Consider the following 15,365-nt stretch of genomic DNA (forward strand, 5'->3'; position numbering starts at 1 on the left):
AGATCATGTATGTTTTTTCCGACTAAAACCGCAGAGCTGGATATTTCCGCCTAGGCGTGTATGAAAGTTGTGATTTTCAAAATCGTCCTTTAGGACGTAAGCTTAAGTTTTCTGATTAAGTTGTTATCTGTTGCGAACTCGTGGATTCCTAGTAGCGATTTCCGGCACCTACGCCTGGGGGCTTGTTTCCGCGGTTATGGACGGATTGCCATTGGGCTTCGCCGCCGCTGGCGAGCGTTTCCGGCTAAGGTTTTCCGGCTCGTGGAAGGTCAAGCGGGCAAGCCGGAAAATAACGAAGTCAGCACTTGCTTTCCGACATAAAACGAAACATGCGCATAATATTAAACGGATAGCAGGATAAAGTGTTTCCGCCCCATGCATAATCGTTTCTGCTCCTAGCTACTTAAAGAATTTAAAGTCTTATTACAAACCCTCGCTGGGGTCAAAATGATGCATTGTTTTTTCCCGCAGGAATAAAAGTTCTCATTCCCCCTTAGCCGGAGAAGTCTTGCCTTCCGGATCCTCGTTCCTTGGCGCCTTCGGCCGGAGAAGACACGTCTTCATCACTTTCTTCGGAGGCAGCAGTGCTGGTCTTGGGTTCCTCTTGGGGAGTATTCTTCGAGCTGGTCCAGTAACCGGGTTCCGGATTCCGCAGGTCGCGCCTTGGCAGCAAGTTCCTTCCGAAGTTCTCGCTTCTAAGGACTCGTCGGCGTAGAAGGACGACCTTGTCGTAGAATTCCTCATGCCGGATCCTACGCGCGATACGGGTGTCGTAGCCGCTCACCGCATCCAGGAGAGCGCTAACATCCGCATCCGCAGGAACGCCCGTGGTTACCCGATCAAGATCAAGATCCGCATGATGCGCTAGGCACATGGTCAAGGCCATCGCAGCCGCGCCTGGCCGACGACGCTTGCGGATCCGTTACCAGCTCCGGCAGTAACATCCATCTTTCCAATAAGTTTCCGGACGTCGCAAGTACGACTCCTCTTGATGGATAAGTTATAGCATATCTTGCGGGAGGCGGAGATGAGATCTTTGCAGTCATCGCCTGCAAGTTGAAGAAGGTCATCTCGCGGGAACAAATTCCGGCGCTCTTCGGAATACCCAAGCGGTTCTGCACACAACAGTGAGGACATAAGCATAAAGTAAAGCGTCGGAACAAATATCTGGGCAAGTTTCTAGTATCGGTACCCAAGATGTTCTCATTGAGCAAATCCCGCGTGCTGTTCTGCGGTCTCCATATACTTCCGGAGTCCATTGAGCTCTTTTAGCTGAGATTTGATAGTTTCACTGTCAACGTTTAGCTTCAATTTCAGCTCCGCTTTCTCCTTCGCATGCTCGGAGTTTTTCTCCGCCAGCTGCTTTTCGGCTTGCTCTTTCTTAAGTTCCGCCTCCTTTAGCTTCGTCTCCAAATCTTGGTACGAGGAGCGCAGGTTCTCAAGTTCGGTCGAGGCTGTAGCAAGGGAAGAGGATGCGCCTATAATAATATAAGTTAACAGTAAGTTCAAAGTCGGAAATTGGTTAATGACGAAGAAGGCGGAAACCAACCTTGGGCGTCCGCCAGTTGTTTAGCCAAATCTGCATTCTCATCCTTCGAGGTCCGGATACTTTCCGCCCGACTCGTAGTAACGCGGCGCTGCAAGGCAATGTTCTTGTGCAGCTCGTAGTGCAGCGCCTGCTGTTCTCGTAAAATTTACACAGGTGCAGGAATAAAGAATTCCGCCCGTAGCAGTGGTTTCTCTTAAAGCATCATTGCCGGAACTTTTCCGCCATAATGCTTGGGGGCTACCGGTTCATTCTAAAAAACTTTCCCGGAAGTAATTTTTCTCTAAGCATCTAAGCGCTAACTACTTTTTCAGTTTCCGCTTACATGCTTGGGGGCTACTGGGGAGTACCTTTTGCTTACGTACGAGCTTGTCGAAGAACCGGCCGACATCCTTTTTAAAATCTTGAATCTCCGATGTCGCGGCATCAGGTTTCCCCGTGCATTGTTCAGCATGGCGTTGAGCAGGTCTTGTTCAAGCTCCCATTTCTCCGCCTCGGACAGCTTGTTGAAGAACTTGGTAGCATACGCTTTGGGGGTGGAAGTGATGTCAGCCGGATCTCCGAAGTTCTTCGGAAAACGACGATGTCGCCGGCGCCATCTCCGGCCTTCTCGAAGAAGTGACTTCAGCCCCTCCTTGGCCTTGTTCTCCCGCATCTTCTTGGGCAGGGCCTTTGGCCTTGGGATCTTCTCCACCTACCTTGTCGCCGCTGACCGGAATAATTTCCCGGTGGAGTGTTGGTGGCGGGAGGGGGAGACGGGTCAGCCCGAGGAGGAGATGGCCGAGGAGTGGGGTGAGAAGCACTTGGCGGAGCCGGAGTAGCTGGACCGACCGCCGGAGATTTCTTCATGTATTTGGTAATGGGCTCTCGGGCCGGCGGTCCGCGTGGCGGCGGGTTTCGGGTTCCCGCAAACGAAGTGAAAGGATTCGGACAAGAGATAATTTCGCTAAGTTAAAATCGTGTCATGCTCGGAAACTTACGAGGCGCCGGGGATAATGGGGCGCGTGCCTTGGCCGGCTGTTGAGAGCATCCGTATACGTGCACGCTCCGCTTTCCTTGAGTCTAGCGGAGGTGGTTTTACCGTCTTCGGTTTCTTGGCGGAGGCCTCGCCGCTAGCTCCGGCTTCAAGCCGGAAGCCTTGGCGCGGGGACGCTTTGTAGGTCGAGGGCCGCCTTGCGAGGTGCCTGTTCCTCTTCCTCCTCGTCGTCATCCGGAACCTCCTCCGCCGTGTCTTCGGTAACGGGAACACGGAGAATGGCGCGAAAGTCTTCCTCCGCCAAAGTGTTGAGCTGAAGGGAAAATGAATAAAGTTAAAGATGAACATCCAAAAGTTTGTGAAGTTTGAAGCACTGAAAGGAACAGAGCTTACCGGAGGACACTGGTCGTTTGTAAAAATGTCTTTGGTCAATTCCGGGACCTGTTGGCCCCTCGGAATCTTCACCAGCGTCTTGATCCTTCTCTTCAGAGAATCGGCCGGAAGGTCGTGGCGGGTTACTCGGAGAAGATCATCCGCCCCGGTATAGGCGCACATCAGGCGCGCGTTATAGCGCAGAGGCTGGATTCTCCGAGAAAACCAGCTGAGTGTGAGCTGGGCTCCGGCTAGTCCGTCGTGGACTAGCCAAGAGATTCTCCGCGCAGCCTTCTCCTGCACTGGGGTCCGGGCGAGCGAAGGAACGAAGCTCCAGCTCGCAAGCTCTTCCGGAGGCTCGTTGACGAACCGGGGAGGCCTTCGTGGACCTTCGGAACCGAGGCGTTCTTCTCATAAAACCATCCGGCGTTCCAAGTACCGGACGGATTCGTGTGAGTCATGAGGAGGGTACATGCGACTAGGGCGGAGCATAAAAGTCATGCTTCCGCAGCTCACCATAGCTTTCTCCTTGGTTTCTTTCTTCACCCGGAAAAGAACCGCCACAACTTAACGTCGGCCGGATCCCAAGATGTCCTTCGCAGAGAGTCACGAAGTTGGACAAAAGAAGATATGAGTTCGGGCAAATGTTGTGTGGCTGGAGCCCGTAGGTGCCGAGGATGGAGAGGAAAAATTCCGAACAAGGGAGTGAAAGTCCGCGTTCCACCCAAGCCTTAGTCATAACAACTTCTCCGGCTTCCGGCTTGGGGACGACGGAATCGCGCGTGAAACTCCAATGAGAGGAGATCATTCCTTCGTTCCGGAGCTCTCTAAGCTCCACGTCGGTGGTCTCGCAAGGCCACCATTGACCACGTTCTCCTTCGCGGATCCGGGCCTTCGACGCCTTCTTGTTTTCCGCCTCCCGCACTTTAGCCGCCATCCGAGCTTGCCCTTCGAGTTCTTCTTGGAGCTCTTGGAGGGTAGGAATCCGGCTTGGAGCGGTGCCGGAAGATGCGGAAAAAGGTTGAGCTAGTCTCGATGTCGGAAACATACGGTGGCAGGAATGATATGGGATCCGGGCATATGGGTTCTATCTCGATTTGGATCCGGGCTACTCGAAGAGCTACCGGTGCAAAGTGACGATTCGAGTGGCATGCTTCCGGCTGCACCCATACAAAGTGTTTGAGTACCCGGATCACTGAACCTATCTTCTACACTACGTTGTCTTCTACAAGGCCGGCGTACTTACCGCTAATGGCGCGGTGGCTCGACGGAGCTCCGGCGGAGTTGAGGTCGCTGAACTTGGAGGAAGTTGACTCGCGTAACCACGAATCGGCGGCGGAGCGAGTTTCTCGTTCAAACGTGATGATCTTGGTGCGAGGGGAGCCTCGGTTCGGCGGCGCGCGAGGTTCACCGTGGACGAAGTTCGCCGGAGTCTAGATCTCGGCGGGCGGCGCGGCGCGAGGAGGAAGACGATGTGGTGAGAGGGGGTGAAAGAATGAATTTTTACCGGGCCGCGGGGTATTTATAGGCCGCGCTCGGAGATTCGGGATCCGGATCCGACGGTGGAAACGGAACGGGCACACCGTTGGATGGTTGACACGTGTTTAGGTCAAATGCGGTAAAACGACGTGGAGGTGATTTGACTCGCGCGCTCCCGAAAATTCCGGCTGAAGATTTGCATCTGCGAAGATTTAGCGCGGGAAATGAGGAAGTTGTGCGCGGGTAATAAGGAACTTCCGTTGTTGAGTGTGATCTGAAGATGAAGGATTTCCGAAGCCGTTTGAGTCTTTTAAGATTCCGGTAATTTTGTGAAGATAAGTTGTCTCTCATTCGAACGGGAAGTAACCCGGAAATGTTCTTTGGAACGTCGATGGATGAAGTCCCGCGGGATGGGAGCATTTTCCGGCTATAAGTTGGGAAAAAGAAGAAAATGCAAAGTTGGAGCTCTTCAAGTTTCTCCGCGTTACCAACGTTTGCCGGAGATCGTGTTGGACCAGCAAGGCGGAAACCGCAGCGAAACTCGGAGAACTCGGGGGCTACCGTTGTGGGTATACTTCATAGGTGTACCATCGACGAGTGCCTAGATCCGGCAAGCCCGGGTGGCCCACGGACGGTGATGAGGCATGTGGCCCATCGGGCGGCCCGAGCTTGTCGTTGATCATGAAGGGAGAAGTCCAGCCCAGGATCGAGCAGGCCGGATCCGTACCGACATAGAAGTAACCCGGATCCATGGAGGCCCATGAGGGACCCGGATCCAAGACGACGTATATGGAAGGCGGATCCGTGACGTGCACGGCAAGATATTGTACCGTAGTTAGGCTATCCGTAATCCGGCTAGGACTCTCCATGTAAACCCTAGATCCGTGCGCCTTTATAAGCCGGATCCCGGGAGCCCTAGAGGCACAACCACAACTCATTGTAACAACGCGAAAGCGCCCGCATAATTCCGGACAAGCAGCGAGTAGGCCCTGTCATCGTGCAGGTGTTCCGAAGCTGGGTAACTCGCGTACCACCGTCCCGTGTGCACTCCGCCCTATGGCCCCTACTTCTTCTCCCCCTCGTGAGGATCCCTCCTCCGAGGTACCGTCGATTAGGCAACGACAACCGCGGGCTCGGCCTGCGCCTCTACTAGCCATGGCGTCGACTCTTGAGATGGTGGTGGATAAGGTTGGGGAGAGAGGCGGTAGGATTTGTGTGTGAGACGAACGATGAGAGGCGGCCCTTTTTATAGGTCGGGGGGAGGCGGGGGAGCGGTGGTGCTCACTAACGCCAGCACGCAGAGCTAGGCGCGACTAGACGCTTCGCTACGCCTCTGCGGGAACTGCACCGTCGCTGCGCGCCAATAACTTCCATCGCGAGGTAGGCTACAGCTAGGTTAAAATTCAATGTGCCGCTGACGCGTCAGTCCCGCCACTCCCCGGCTTTTCGGTGTCTCCGGCGTCCCCTGAGCGTCCTTTCTGTAGCGAGAATGGCTCGGGGCGCCGAACACCGTATTGGGGCGCGCCGGACAAAATTCGGGTTTAGGGGACGCGGCTAGGAACGTTTTTTTGTCCCGCGCGCCACAAATTCCTTTGGAGATGCTCTTAGATAAGAAATTACTAGAAAAATAACCAATCTTTTCTATTACTCTTAACACAGCATTGGAAGGGGTTGATACTGTTTTCCATACCGCTGCGCCGGATCCTAACAACAACGACTTCCAACTGCACTACAAGGTCAATGTTGAGGGTTAGTACTATTAAGATCATTTTTTATTTCACCTTTGCTTGGGAGGACTGCCAACGGACGTACGTATATGCTCTCACTAAAGATTTTGTACTGAAATTGCTGGGTTTTTTTTTCTCACTTGGGCACAGGGACAAGGAATGTCATTCAGGCCTGCCACACGTGCAAGGTTACAAAACTAATATACACTAGTTCGAGTGGAGTTGTGTTCGATGGAGTTCACGGCCAAGTTGGTGTAGATGAATCCACGCCGTATCCAGATACGGTACGTTACCCCACATATAAGTTATAAAATATACTCCCTCCTATCTTTTTATGTTGCGTATAATTTTTCGTGCAAGTTAAATTATGGAAATTTTAATTAAAAATAAAGATAATAATATAAAGATCTACCATGAGACAAGAAAATATATTTCATAAAAATTCAAAAATATTATTCTTTTGTTGTATATATTTATATATTATCAGTACTAGCTAAATACCCGTACGTTGCTACGGGTTGATTTGTGTAATTATTTTGGTTTCTCCATAATTTCGCTACTAAGATTAGTTGTTTTCCCTAATGGGATGAAAACTTTCATATTGGGGATGCCGCTAGTGTCAAGAAGGGTTGGTTCTCGTCGGGTAATCACACTCCTTTATTTTCCAATAAATATTTTAATAATATTTTTAAAATGAAAGAAATAAAAAACTAAATATAAATTGTAAAAAGGATAGATAATGACCATTTTCAACTTCATGCGCGTGTCGTACTATTCAAATACCGCGGGGTGAAAAATAGTTATTCCACACCTTCGCTATTTTCATCAGATTTTCAAGTCTGCATTTAACTTATTACATTGGACGTTTGAAAATGTATATTGGATGCAATTTTTTGTTTACATGGCGTAATTTGAAATAATTTATATGGTTTTACGTTTGTGTGACTAGTATCTGGGTTGTATGCCGATTTTTGTGTTGTGCCTCAACATTTTGTGGTTTTACATGTTTACGTGATGTAAAATCATAAACGCATATATCAACATTTTTGTGATTTTACATTGTATGAATCGCATCTTGGTACCTTGTGCCCTTTTTGTGTCAAGATTCGATGCAAATAAAATATTTGTATAGTGAACATAAATTCTAAATATAACGGCATAAGAACATCCTATGTGTGAAATAACTTACTATGCACCTTAAGTGATGAAATTTTTTCTTATGTCACAACAAATTTTCTTATGTCACAACAAATAAGAATGTAAAATTGAAAACGTACATATTAGCCATTTTTGTGATTTCACATTGGATGAATCGTATGTTGGTGTCATGCCCTTTTTGAATTAGGATTCAACTTTAATAAAACTATTTGTATTTAAACATAAACATATATATGTATATATGTATGTATATATATAGGTATATAGGTAAATTATATAGAGCCTATATATATATATCGACGCGGATTTTATACCCGGGGTGATAGCTACGCACGCAGTCAGTACCGTTGGATTATGCCCATCTTACCGTGTTGATAGACGGGCTACTTCACGGTGCGGGAGTCCCTGACAAAAAAGAGCCGGTTCCCACCACATATTGCTACAGTGCCTTTTCAAACTGGCGGTCTGTCGATCCTGACATTCACTCATCCGATAGGAAACAAAATACGGAGTAGTAACAACTGTGGCAGATGCTTTGGGATAACATATTATATTAATCCCTCTTTGTATGCTACCTCAAAAAAGCCATATTTATATGCTAATATCATTTGTACGATTACACCACTACTCTCCGTAGTATTGACAACATTACGGTCCTGTTGTGATGCGGCATGATTATTATTGTTTTTGAATTTTTATGCACCATGATATTTACGGCCGTTGCCCATAGTCTCCACCAGGTTTGACTCAAACAAGATTAATGGTGCCAAAATAAATTACTGTCCTGTATCAAAAAAAAAAATGCCAAAAGGCTTTCTGTGTTACCCAGAATATCAGCCAATCAGGAAACTCAGATGAACATGGGATCTTGAACCAAAATATTAGAAGATAATTAACAAAAAAAAATCTTCATAAGTTTTTGCTCGTTATTTGAATGAAACTAGAATCTGGATGGGAAATACACCCTGCATAAAAAAAGATCACGCACTGAAGCAGATCCTTAACCAATTTCTACCATTTATTTCAATGACCATGGGAACTGGGTCCGGGAAACACCATGAACAAAAAAATCGACATGGAATCTGAATTGGGCACACAAAAAAAACGAGATCAGAAAAAAGGGTGATGCAAATCCAGATCGACCAAAAAAACATTTACATCCTCGCGCGTGCCTCCACCTAGGTTTATTCTTCATGCGCTGCATGTTGGGATCTCCCTGGATGCCCAAGACGGCCACTTCCTCTTCTCGCCTCTGACCCGACCTGAGACCCGCACCATAGACTTTCACGCTAATCACAAGATGATCAAACATTATCCCTACATGGCGGAGCTCGTTTTTCTTAGTACAACCACAGAAACGAAAGCAAAAGAGCTAGAGGACTTATCAATTACAGAGAGATAATGGGCTAGCTTCTGGTGAGAAAATGAACGGAAAGAGATCAAGAAAAAGGCAGTGCAGCTTGGTCTAGAACCTGCATACGACTGCTCCCTCTGCCGTCCTTGCAAAGGAAAAAAACAACCTCGCCGGAGACACTGGCCGAGCTCCGTCCGTCTCCTTGCCGCGATCCCGCCAGCGGCTTCCTTCACCGCGCAGATCTGGCGGGGGGCGCCACAATAGCCACAGATTAAAAATCGGCATGGACCTGATTCCCTCAAACGTGAATTATTCAGATCGGAAAAAAAAAGTGAAAACAAAATAGATTTTAAAAAAAGAACGACATGCGAGCCCCGACCTCTACCGGCTTCTTCACCTCCGGCTAGTGGAGCTGCTCGCAACCGTCGGCGGGGAATTAGGGTCACGGGCGACCCGACCGGTGGCGTGGCGTTGCGCAGGACGCGGCGCCGTGCGGTCTGCCGCAGGGGAGGAGGCAAACAAAAATCAACATGATCCTAATTGAAGGTGAAGCAAAAGAATCGACCCGATCGGCGATGTGCAAAAAAATTAACAGGATCTGGATCGGGTACAGACTATGTACAAAGGAATCAACTCCGTGTTGTGAAGCAAATCCATGTAAAAACTTCTTTCAGTGAACATGGGATCTGAATCGTTTAAAAAAACATGGGATCTGGATCTTGGATCGGTAACCATGTACAAGAAAACAACATGGTATCTTGATCGGCAACATGATATCCAGATCGAAGAAAAGTGTTGAAGAAAATTAAGATCAAAAGAAAACCATGCGAGGAGGAGCAGGGATGAAACGGGCCGTGCGGGAGGAATGGGTAGGGGAGTGGCCGTTGCGCCGCCGTTCAAAAAAAAAATCATCCATCCATCCAGCATGGGCGCTCTGGTACTGAAATTCATGAGATGAAGAGATAAAAAATCCAAGGACAGGAGAGAGAAATGCAAAAAAATCAAGAACCAGACTAAAGAAAGTCTAGATCTAGATCACTATAGAAATCAAGTGGGAGCACCTCGTGTGCGCAACACCCGCAGGCCCGCTACTGCCCAGATCTGGCCTAAATAAATCACCCAGGAACGAATGTTTTTTTCTTAGTACAACAATCAAAAAAAGCAAGAGAGAGGACTTATCCAACAGAGAGAGAAATGGGCTGACTTAGCCAAGAGAGAGAAACGTGAGCCGGTTTTGTGGAAGAAAAGGTCACGAATGGAGAACAAAGAAAAATAGCAAAAGAAAGCTGGATGCGGTCAGGTCCTAGTAGTTGCATACGACCGCTTTCTGCCAGCAGCAGCCACCACCACAGGGCAAATCGGCCGGCGACAGAGCGAGTGGAGCACGGTTAGAGGCGAATGCTGGTGATGGGGATCGAGTTGAAGGTGAGGTGCTGGCCTAGGGGTAGGTGGGGGAAGAAGCGGCAGAGGAGGCCCGACGAGGAAGAAGGCGGGGGAGGAGTTCGGGAGAGGCTGCGGGGCGCCGGCAGCAGGGAAGAAGATGGGGAAGGAGATCGGGCGGCGTAGTTTACCGTCGCGCATGGGTTTCTCTGGTGGGCGTGTACAGCATGATGGGGAAAAGGGACAGGGTGAGAGGTGGACCATGACACATTTATTTTTGATAGGGCCGGCCGGACGAGCGGGTGGTGGGACGGACACAGTAACGCCGTTAATTCAATCAATGGTGGAAGTTTCTCTATAGAATGATCTAATGGCCAGATTAGCGTGCGTAGCTACACACCATGGTAGCCCACTATTTTCCATATATATATATATATATATAGGATAAATACTTCCTACCCCACCCATATCTAATATACTACCATACGGAAGTATATACGATACTTTATCAGTTTGAGTATGTTCCTACACTATATCTAAGATATTACAAACCAAGTTTGGTGAAAAAATATAAGTGAGCATGTAGTTTACACAATATATCCGAAATACATGCATATGTATACGTAAAAAATGAGTCTACGTAAAAAAAATGTACATACTACCTACAAAGTACTATATATACTACCAAAATAGTCTTATATACTTCATACTACATGTACATACTCTTAGGTATGATAGATACTCTCTAGATTATGAGAAACACGCGTGGGTGTAACTACACCCGGGTGTAGTATGAATATGTCATATATATATATATATATATATATACCGTGTGTTGCCACAGCCTTACATTGAAATAAACAACTTTATATTCTATTTTTTAGTCCCTATTCATTGTGTATCTTTACAGTCTTTTCGGAAATAAAATGAAAGTTGCAACATTTTTTAGTTTTAAAGAAAAGTTATTTTTATTATAGTAAAGCCCTCAATTGTTGAAAAAACAAAAAGGATAAAAGAAAATCGTTTTTCACATGGTTGGAATGCATCCCCTTTGTTTTTAACTCACAAAATATTCCATGCGAGTCGTTCATGCGTCGATCCTCTGCTTCCCCAAATGTGGGATGAAGATTGTGTGAACTACCTTTTTCACTTAAAGATAGACAGTGGCTATAATTTTAATTAAAAATATGGATAAGAAGAAAAGAAACGAACAAATGGGGAGAAGCAGTCCTCTTTTTAATCATAGGAGTATAGCAGTAAATATTGGCACATAAATGATTCAATAATAAATTTACACTTTCCAAATATGTAATTTAAATTTAAATTCAATTTTCTAGCTTTTCTAATTGAAACTGAGTCATTGCAATGGACAAAAATAACTTTTTTTTTTGCAAACAACATCAGCTGTAGATAGCAGATTCGAAAGATACATCGTGCATGGGCGCACACACATCAGAGCGTCAGGTCATAGCGAGTTGATGCGTTGGAACCGAATGTGTATCTGTCCGACTCGATTTTTTCCTCCGAGAAGGCAATCTTCTTTAACTCGTGCTCTCCTTGCATGTCCCATTTATTTAGGCGCTCCACTATTCTTTTTTTCTCCTAGCCTTTAACTCGTGCTCTCCTTGCATGTCCCATTTATTTAGGTACTGCACTATTCCTTGCATGTAGAGGGTCCCCCGTTTAATTAGCCATATAGGCGTGGCGCTCTCTCCCGTCGGCCAAACGACGGAGGCTTTGCTTCTCTTATTTCCAAGGTGGCTCGCAGATTCCTGGCAACTTGCACTATATGAATCGGTGAAACTCGTTGCCAGGATGCGATGTGGGACTATTAAAAGAAAATTAAACCAATCAAGAAACCAATAAGACTATCCTAGTTAAGATGTGGTATGGTTGATGGTTCGCAGGCCATAAGAGAAATCCAGTAGTGCAGAGATGGTAAAGGCTAGACGGACGGTTTGCGCTCTCTCGCTGGATTGCTTAGCGATTCGGCAGGCACGAAAGATCCAAGGGCCAACCATATCCCTCCTCTTCTAATTTCCTTCTTTAATATTATACTAGAACGATCCATTTATTGATTTGGATTTACTCGGCCTTGGTTGTTTGGCAATAACTGGGCCTTTAGCGATCGCGATCAACCGTGCGAGGCGAGCGAGGTACCACGGTCGTTTAGCAAATTTATTAGTATACTAGGAAAAATGCCCGTGCGTTGCAACGGGATATGCATTATTTAATTTTTTTCATGAGGACAAAAACAAACCTAAGAAGAAAACATGAAATGAATATGTTTGTTTTACCTCCTCATAATGTCCTAGTCGACACTTTTTTGCCATGCCGCATCACATATGATGATGTGACATCACATATGCCATTGCCTAAGATCCTGCCTAGAAGCCCGGCCATCCACTGTCCCGTTGCTACTTGCAACAACCCGTGCGTTGCTACTGGTGATTTTTTATTAAAAGGAATTAGTCTATAAAGAATTTCACTGCAACGTCCGATTGCCAAAAAAATTTTGCCTCCACAGAGAAATCCTGCTTTAAAATTGAGATCTTTAAGAAGTGTTGCATAAAAAGGACAATTAGAAAGGGAGAAATCAAACTTGTAAAGTTTTTTGATGTTGTTGCGGAGCAAACAATATGCCCATTGGTTATGTCGAGCTAGAATAGTTCCCTAGCTGATGATGGTCGCCTCTCTCCTGCAATGGACCTACAATGTACACACATATATATGCTTAGAAATCTTTTGCTTTTTTATACCACTCACATAATTATTCTTTTCTTTCTTGTACCAGTCTCATAAGCATTATTCTTCTTGGAATTTGCATGATATTGAGAAATTGAGAAGAGTCTAACTTTGACGTGATAAGGTGAATTGCCTCCATGCCATCCTTTAAATATTTAATGTAACTAACCCATGATGTTCAACATATGATACTGCTTTTAGCCTGCAACACCGAAGGTGACTTGTGTCACATAATTAGAACGTCCTGCCTCTGCTTCCACCTATGACTCAACTGAATACACACAGCTTGGCTGTTGCATTCGCAATCTGATACATAGCCATATAAGTCGCTTCTCTTGTGTTAGATTACTAAGTTCCCGTACTCAACACAAATAGAAATACGATGATTCCATAACTGGGGGTACAATTGACGAGTTCTGATGAATCAGATTGAAACGAATGCCTGGGAGAATTGGAGAGGAGGGGCAGCGAATAGTTACACTACTCCTTGACATAGTAGGCGGCTCTACTTTTGGCTCTCCCATGAGGCAACATCGTCTCCCTCTTTCTTCCATGGGCCAACATAGTCCGCATGTGATTTTTTTAACCACCAGAACGCTATCCACCCCATATATCTTGATGCGTCGCTAACATCGACTGGAGGAGAGAAGTCGTCCTCGGCGAGGTGAAGGATTGAGTATTATGTGGGACAGGAGCAACGGCCGTCGTGGCTTACATACCGGGACAGGTGTTGCATATGAGCAGCAGCTGTCTCCCCGCCGCCTCCACGGGGGCGTCGTCATCTGTTGTTCGCACCGGCGGCGGCTTAGGTGGAGCAGAAATTCCTCTCTTCTCGCTCCCGCTTCTGCTTGGATGATCCACGCTTGCTGTCTTGTCATCAGCCGGACTGCGCGTTGCACGGAGAACATCGTTTTCGCCCTGGTCGATCTCGTCGCCGCTATGGTCGTCACCTCATGATTGCTCCGATGGTAAATCGTGCATTAATCACGCTATGCCGCTTGGTGCACGCCAGAACAATCAATGGCACCGCGACTCGACGTCTTCGTTGCCGCGATCGATGGGGCCGCCGTCGTCGTCATCGTTGCAGCCGTTGTCCTACCTGTTCCCACGAGGCCGCGGTTTCTTCGTTCCACGAGCTCGGCACGGGCATACCCACGGGCCACGACCATCAGATCAGGACGTTGCCGCAGCCATGCTTTCTCGACTGCCAGGGTCTGCACTTCTCCGACAAGACAACAACAACCGCTTCAGCCGCGTGGCTGGCCTGAGGATGCTTGTATATCTATATACATGGATGCTATACACAGAAGATTACAACTTGCCATACACGGCGAGTATGTTGCATTGCATATACAACTCCTAAATCATACGCCTCGATCTCGTATCCTCTCACGTACGTCGTGGAACCGTGGGTTTTATATTTGGAAGGCGCCCGGTACGGGATCGAGGCGGAGTTGTTTTGTTAGATGGGCGTTGTAAAGTCACGATCGGTTTCCTTCAGGAACACGTTTTTTTAGATGGGCGTAGAGCCACGATCTGGTCCCTCGATCGCTTTCCTTCAAGAACACGAACGCAAACAGATGGCGAGCAAAGGCGGACGAAAGCGCAAAGAAGGACGAACGAAAACTTATTTGGACGGACCAAACCACGGAAACCTTAGCCCCTTTATTAATAGGTATGGAAGCTATAACATAGAAGATTACAACTTGCCATACACGGCGAGTATGTTGCATTGCATATACAACTCCTAAATCATACGTCTCGATATCTTATCCTCTCATGTACGTCGTGGAACCGGGGGTGTTATATTTGGAAGGGGCCCGCTACGGGATCGAGGCGGAGTTGTTTTGTTAGATGGGCGTTGTAAAGTCACGATCGGTTTCCTTTAGGAACACGTTTTTTTAGATGGGCATAGAGCCACGATCTGGTCCCTCGATCGCTTTCCTTCAGGAACACGAACGCAAACAGATGGCGAGCAAAAGCGGACGAACGCGCAAAGTAGGACGAACGAAACTTATTTGGACGGACCAAACCACGGAAACCTTAGCCCCTTTATTATTAGGTATATATATATAGGGTGGGACTATTCTACAACCCCCCCCCCTATTTCTTTTGGAGTTCACTTCATATTTTTGGAAGTTCACTTCATATTTTTTGAAGTTCACTTTATTTTTTGGGAAGTTCACTTCATTCTTTTTGGAAGTTCACTTACTGTTTTCTGGAAGTACATTAATTTTTTGGGAAGTTCACATCATTTTTGGAGTTCACTTCTTCGGAAGTTCACTTGATATTTTTGGAAGTTCACTTCAGTGTATGGGAAGTTTACTTTATTATTTTTCGAAGTTCACTATTTTTTGGAAGTTCGCTTCCTTTTCCGAAAGTTCACTTCATTTTTCGAAGTTTACTTAATTTTTTTTCCAAGTTTGCTTAATTTTCGGAAGTTCACTTTGTAGGTTCACATTTTTTTGGCATTCAGATCATCTTTTTCGAAAGTTTTCCTCATTTTTAAGGAAGTTCACAACCCAAAAATCAAAATTCAATACCGAGAACTACATCGCAATAGGAAGTTCACTAGCGCATACCATGGAGTTCACGTGAGTGTATTCGGAAGTTCAGACATGGTTGCAA

At 46.7% G+C, this 15,365-nt stretch overlaps 1 protein-coding gene across 1 annotated transcript in view; it reads left to right on the forward strand.

The window, feature by feature from the left end:
• The window catches only part of LOC124704686 (3beta-hydroxysteroid-dehydrogenase/decarboxylase-like), a 45,703-nt gene that overhangs the window by 13,417 nt on the left and 16,921 nt on the right, over positions 1–15,365 (forward strand). Inside the window, exons 2-3 of the mRNA XM_047236961.1 lie at positions 6,033–6,122; positions 6,251–6,384. Of these exons, the coding sequence (XP_047092917.1) occupies positions 6,033–6,122; positions 6,251–6,384 (224 nt within the window). The remainder of the gene's footprint in view (positions 1–6,032; positions 6,123–6,250; positions 6,385–15,365) is intronic.

Source organism: Lolium rigidum, chromosome 1 (genome assembly GCF_022539505.1).
Source record: "Lolium rigidum isolate FL_2022 chromosome 1, APGP_CSIRO_Lrig_0.1, whole genome shotgun sequence".
Lineage (NCBI taxonomy): Eukaryota > Viridiplantae > Streptophyta > Magnoliopsida > Poales > Poaceae > Lolium > Lolium rigidum.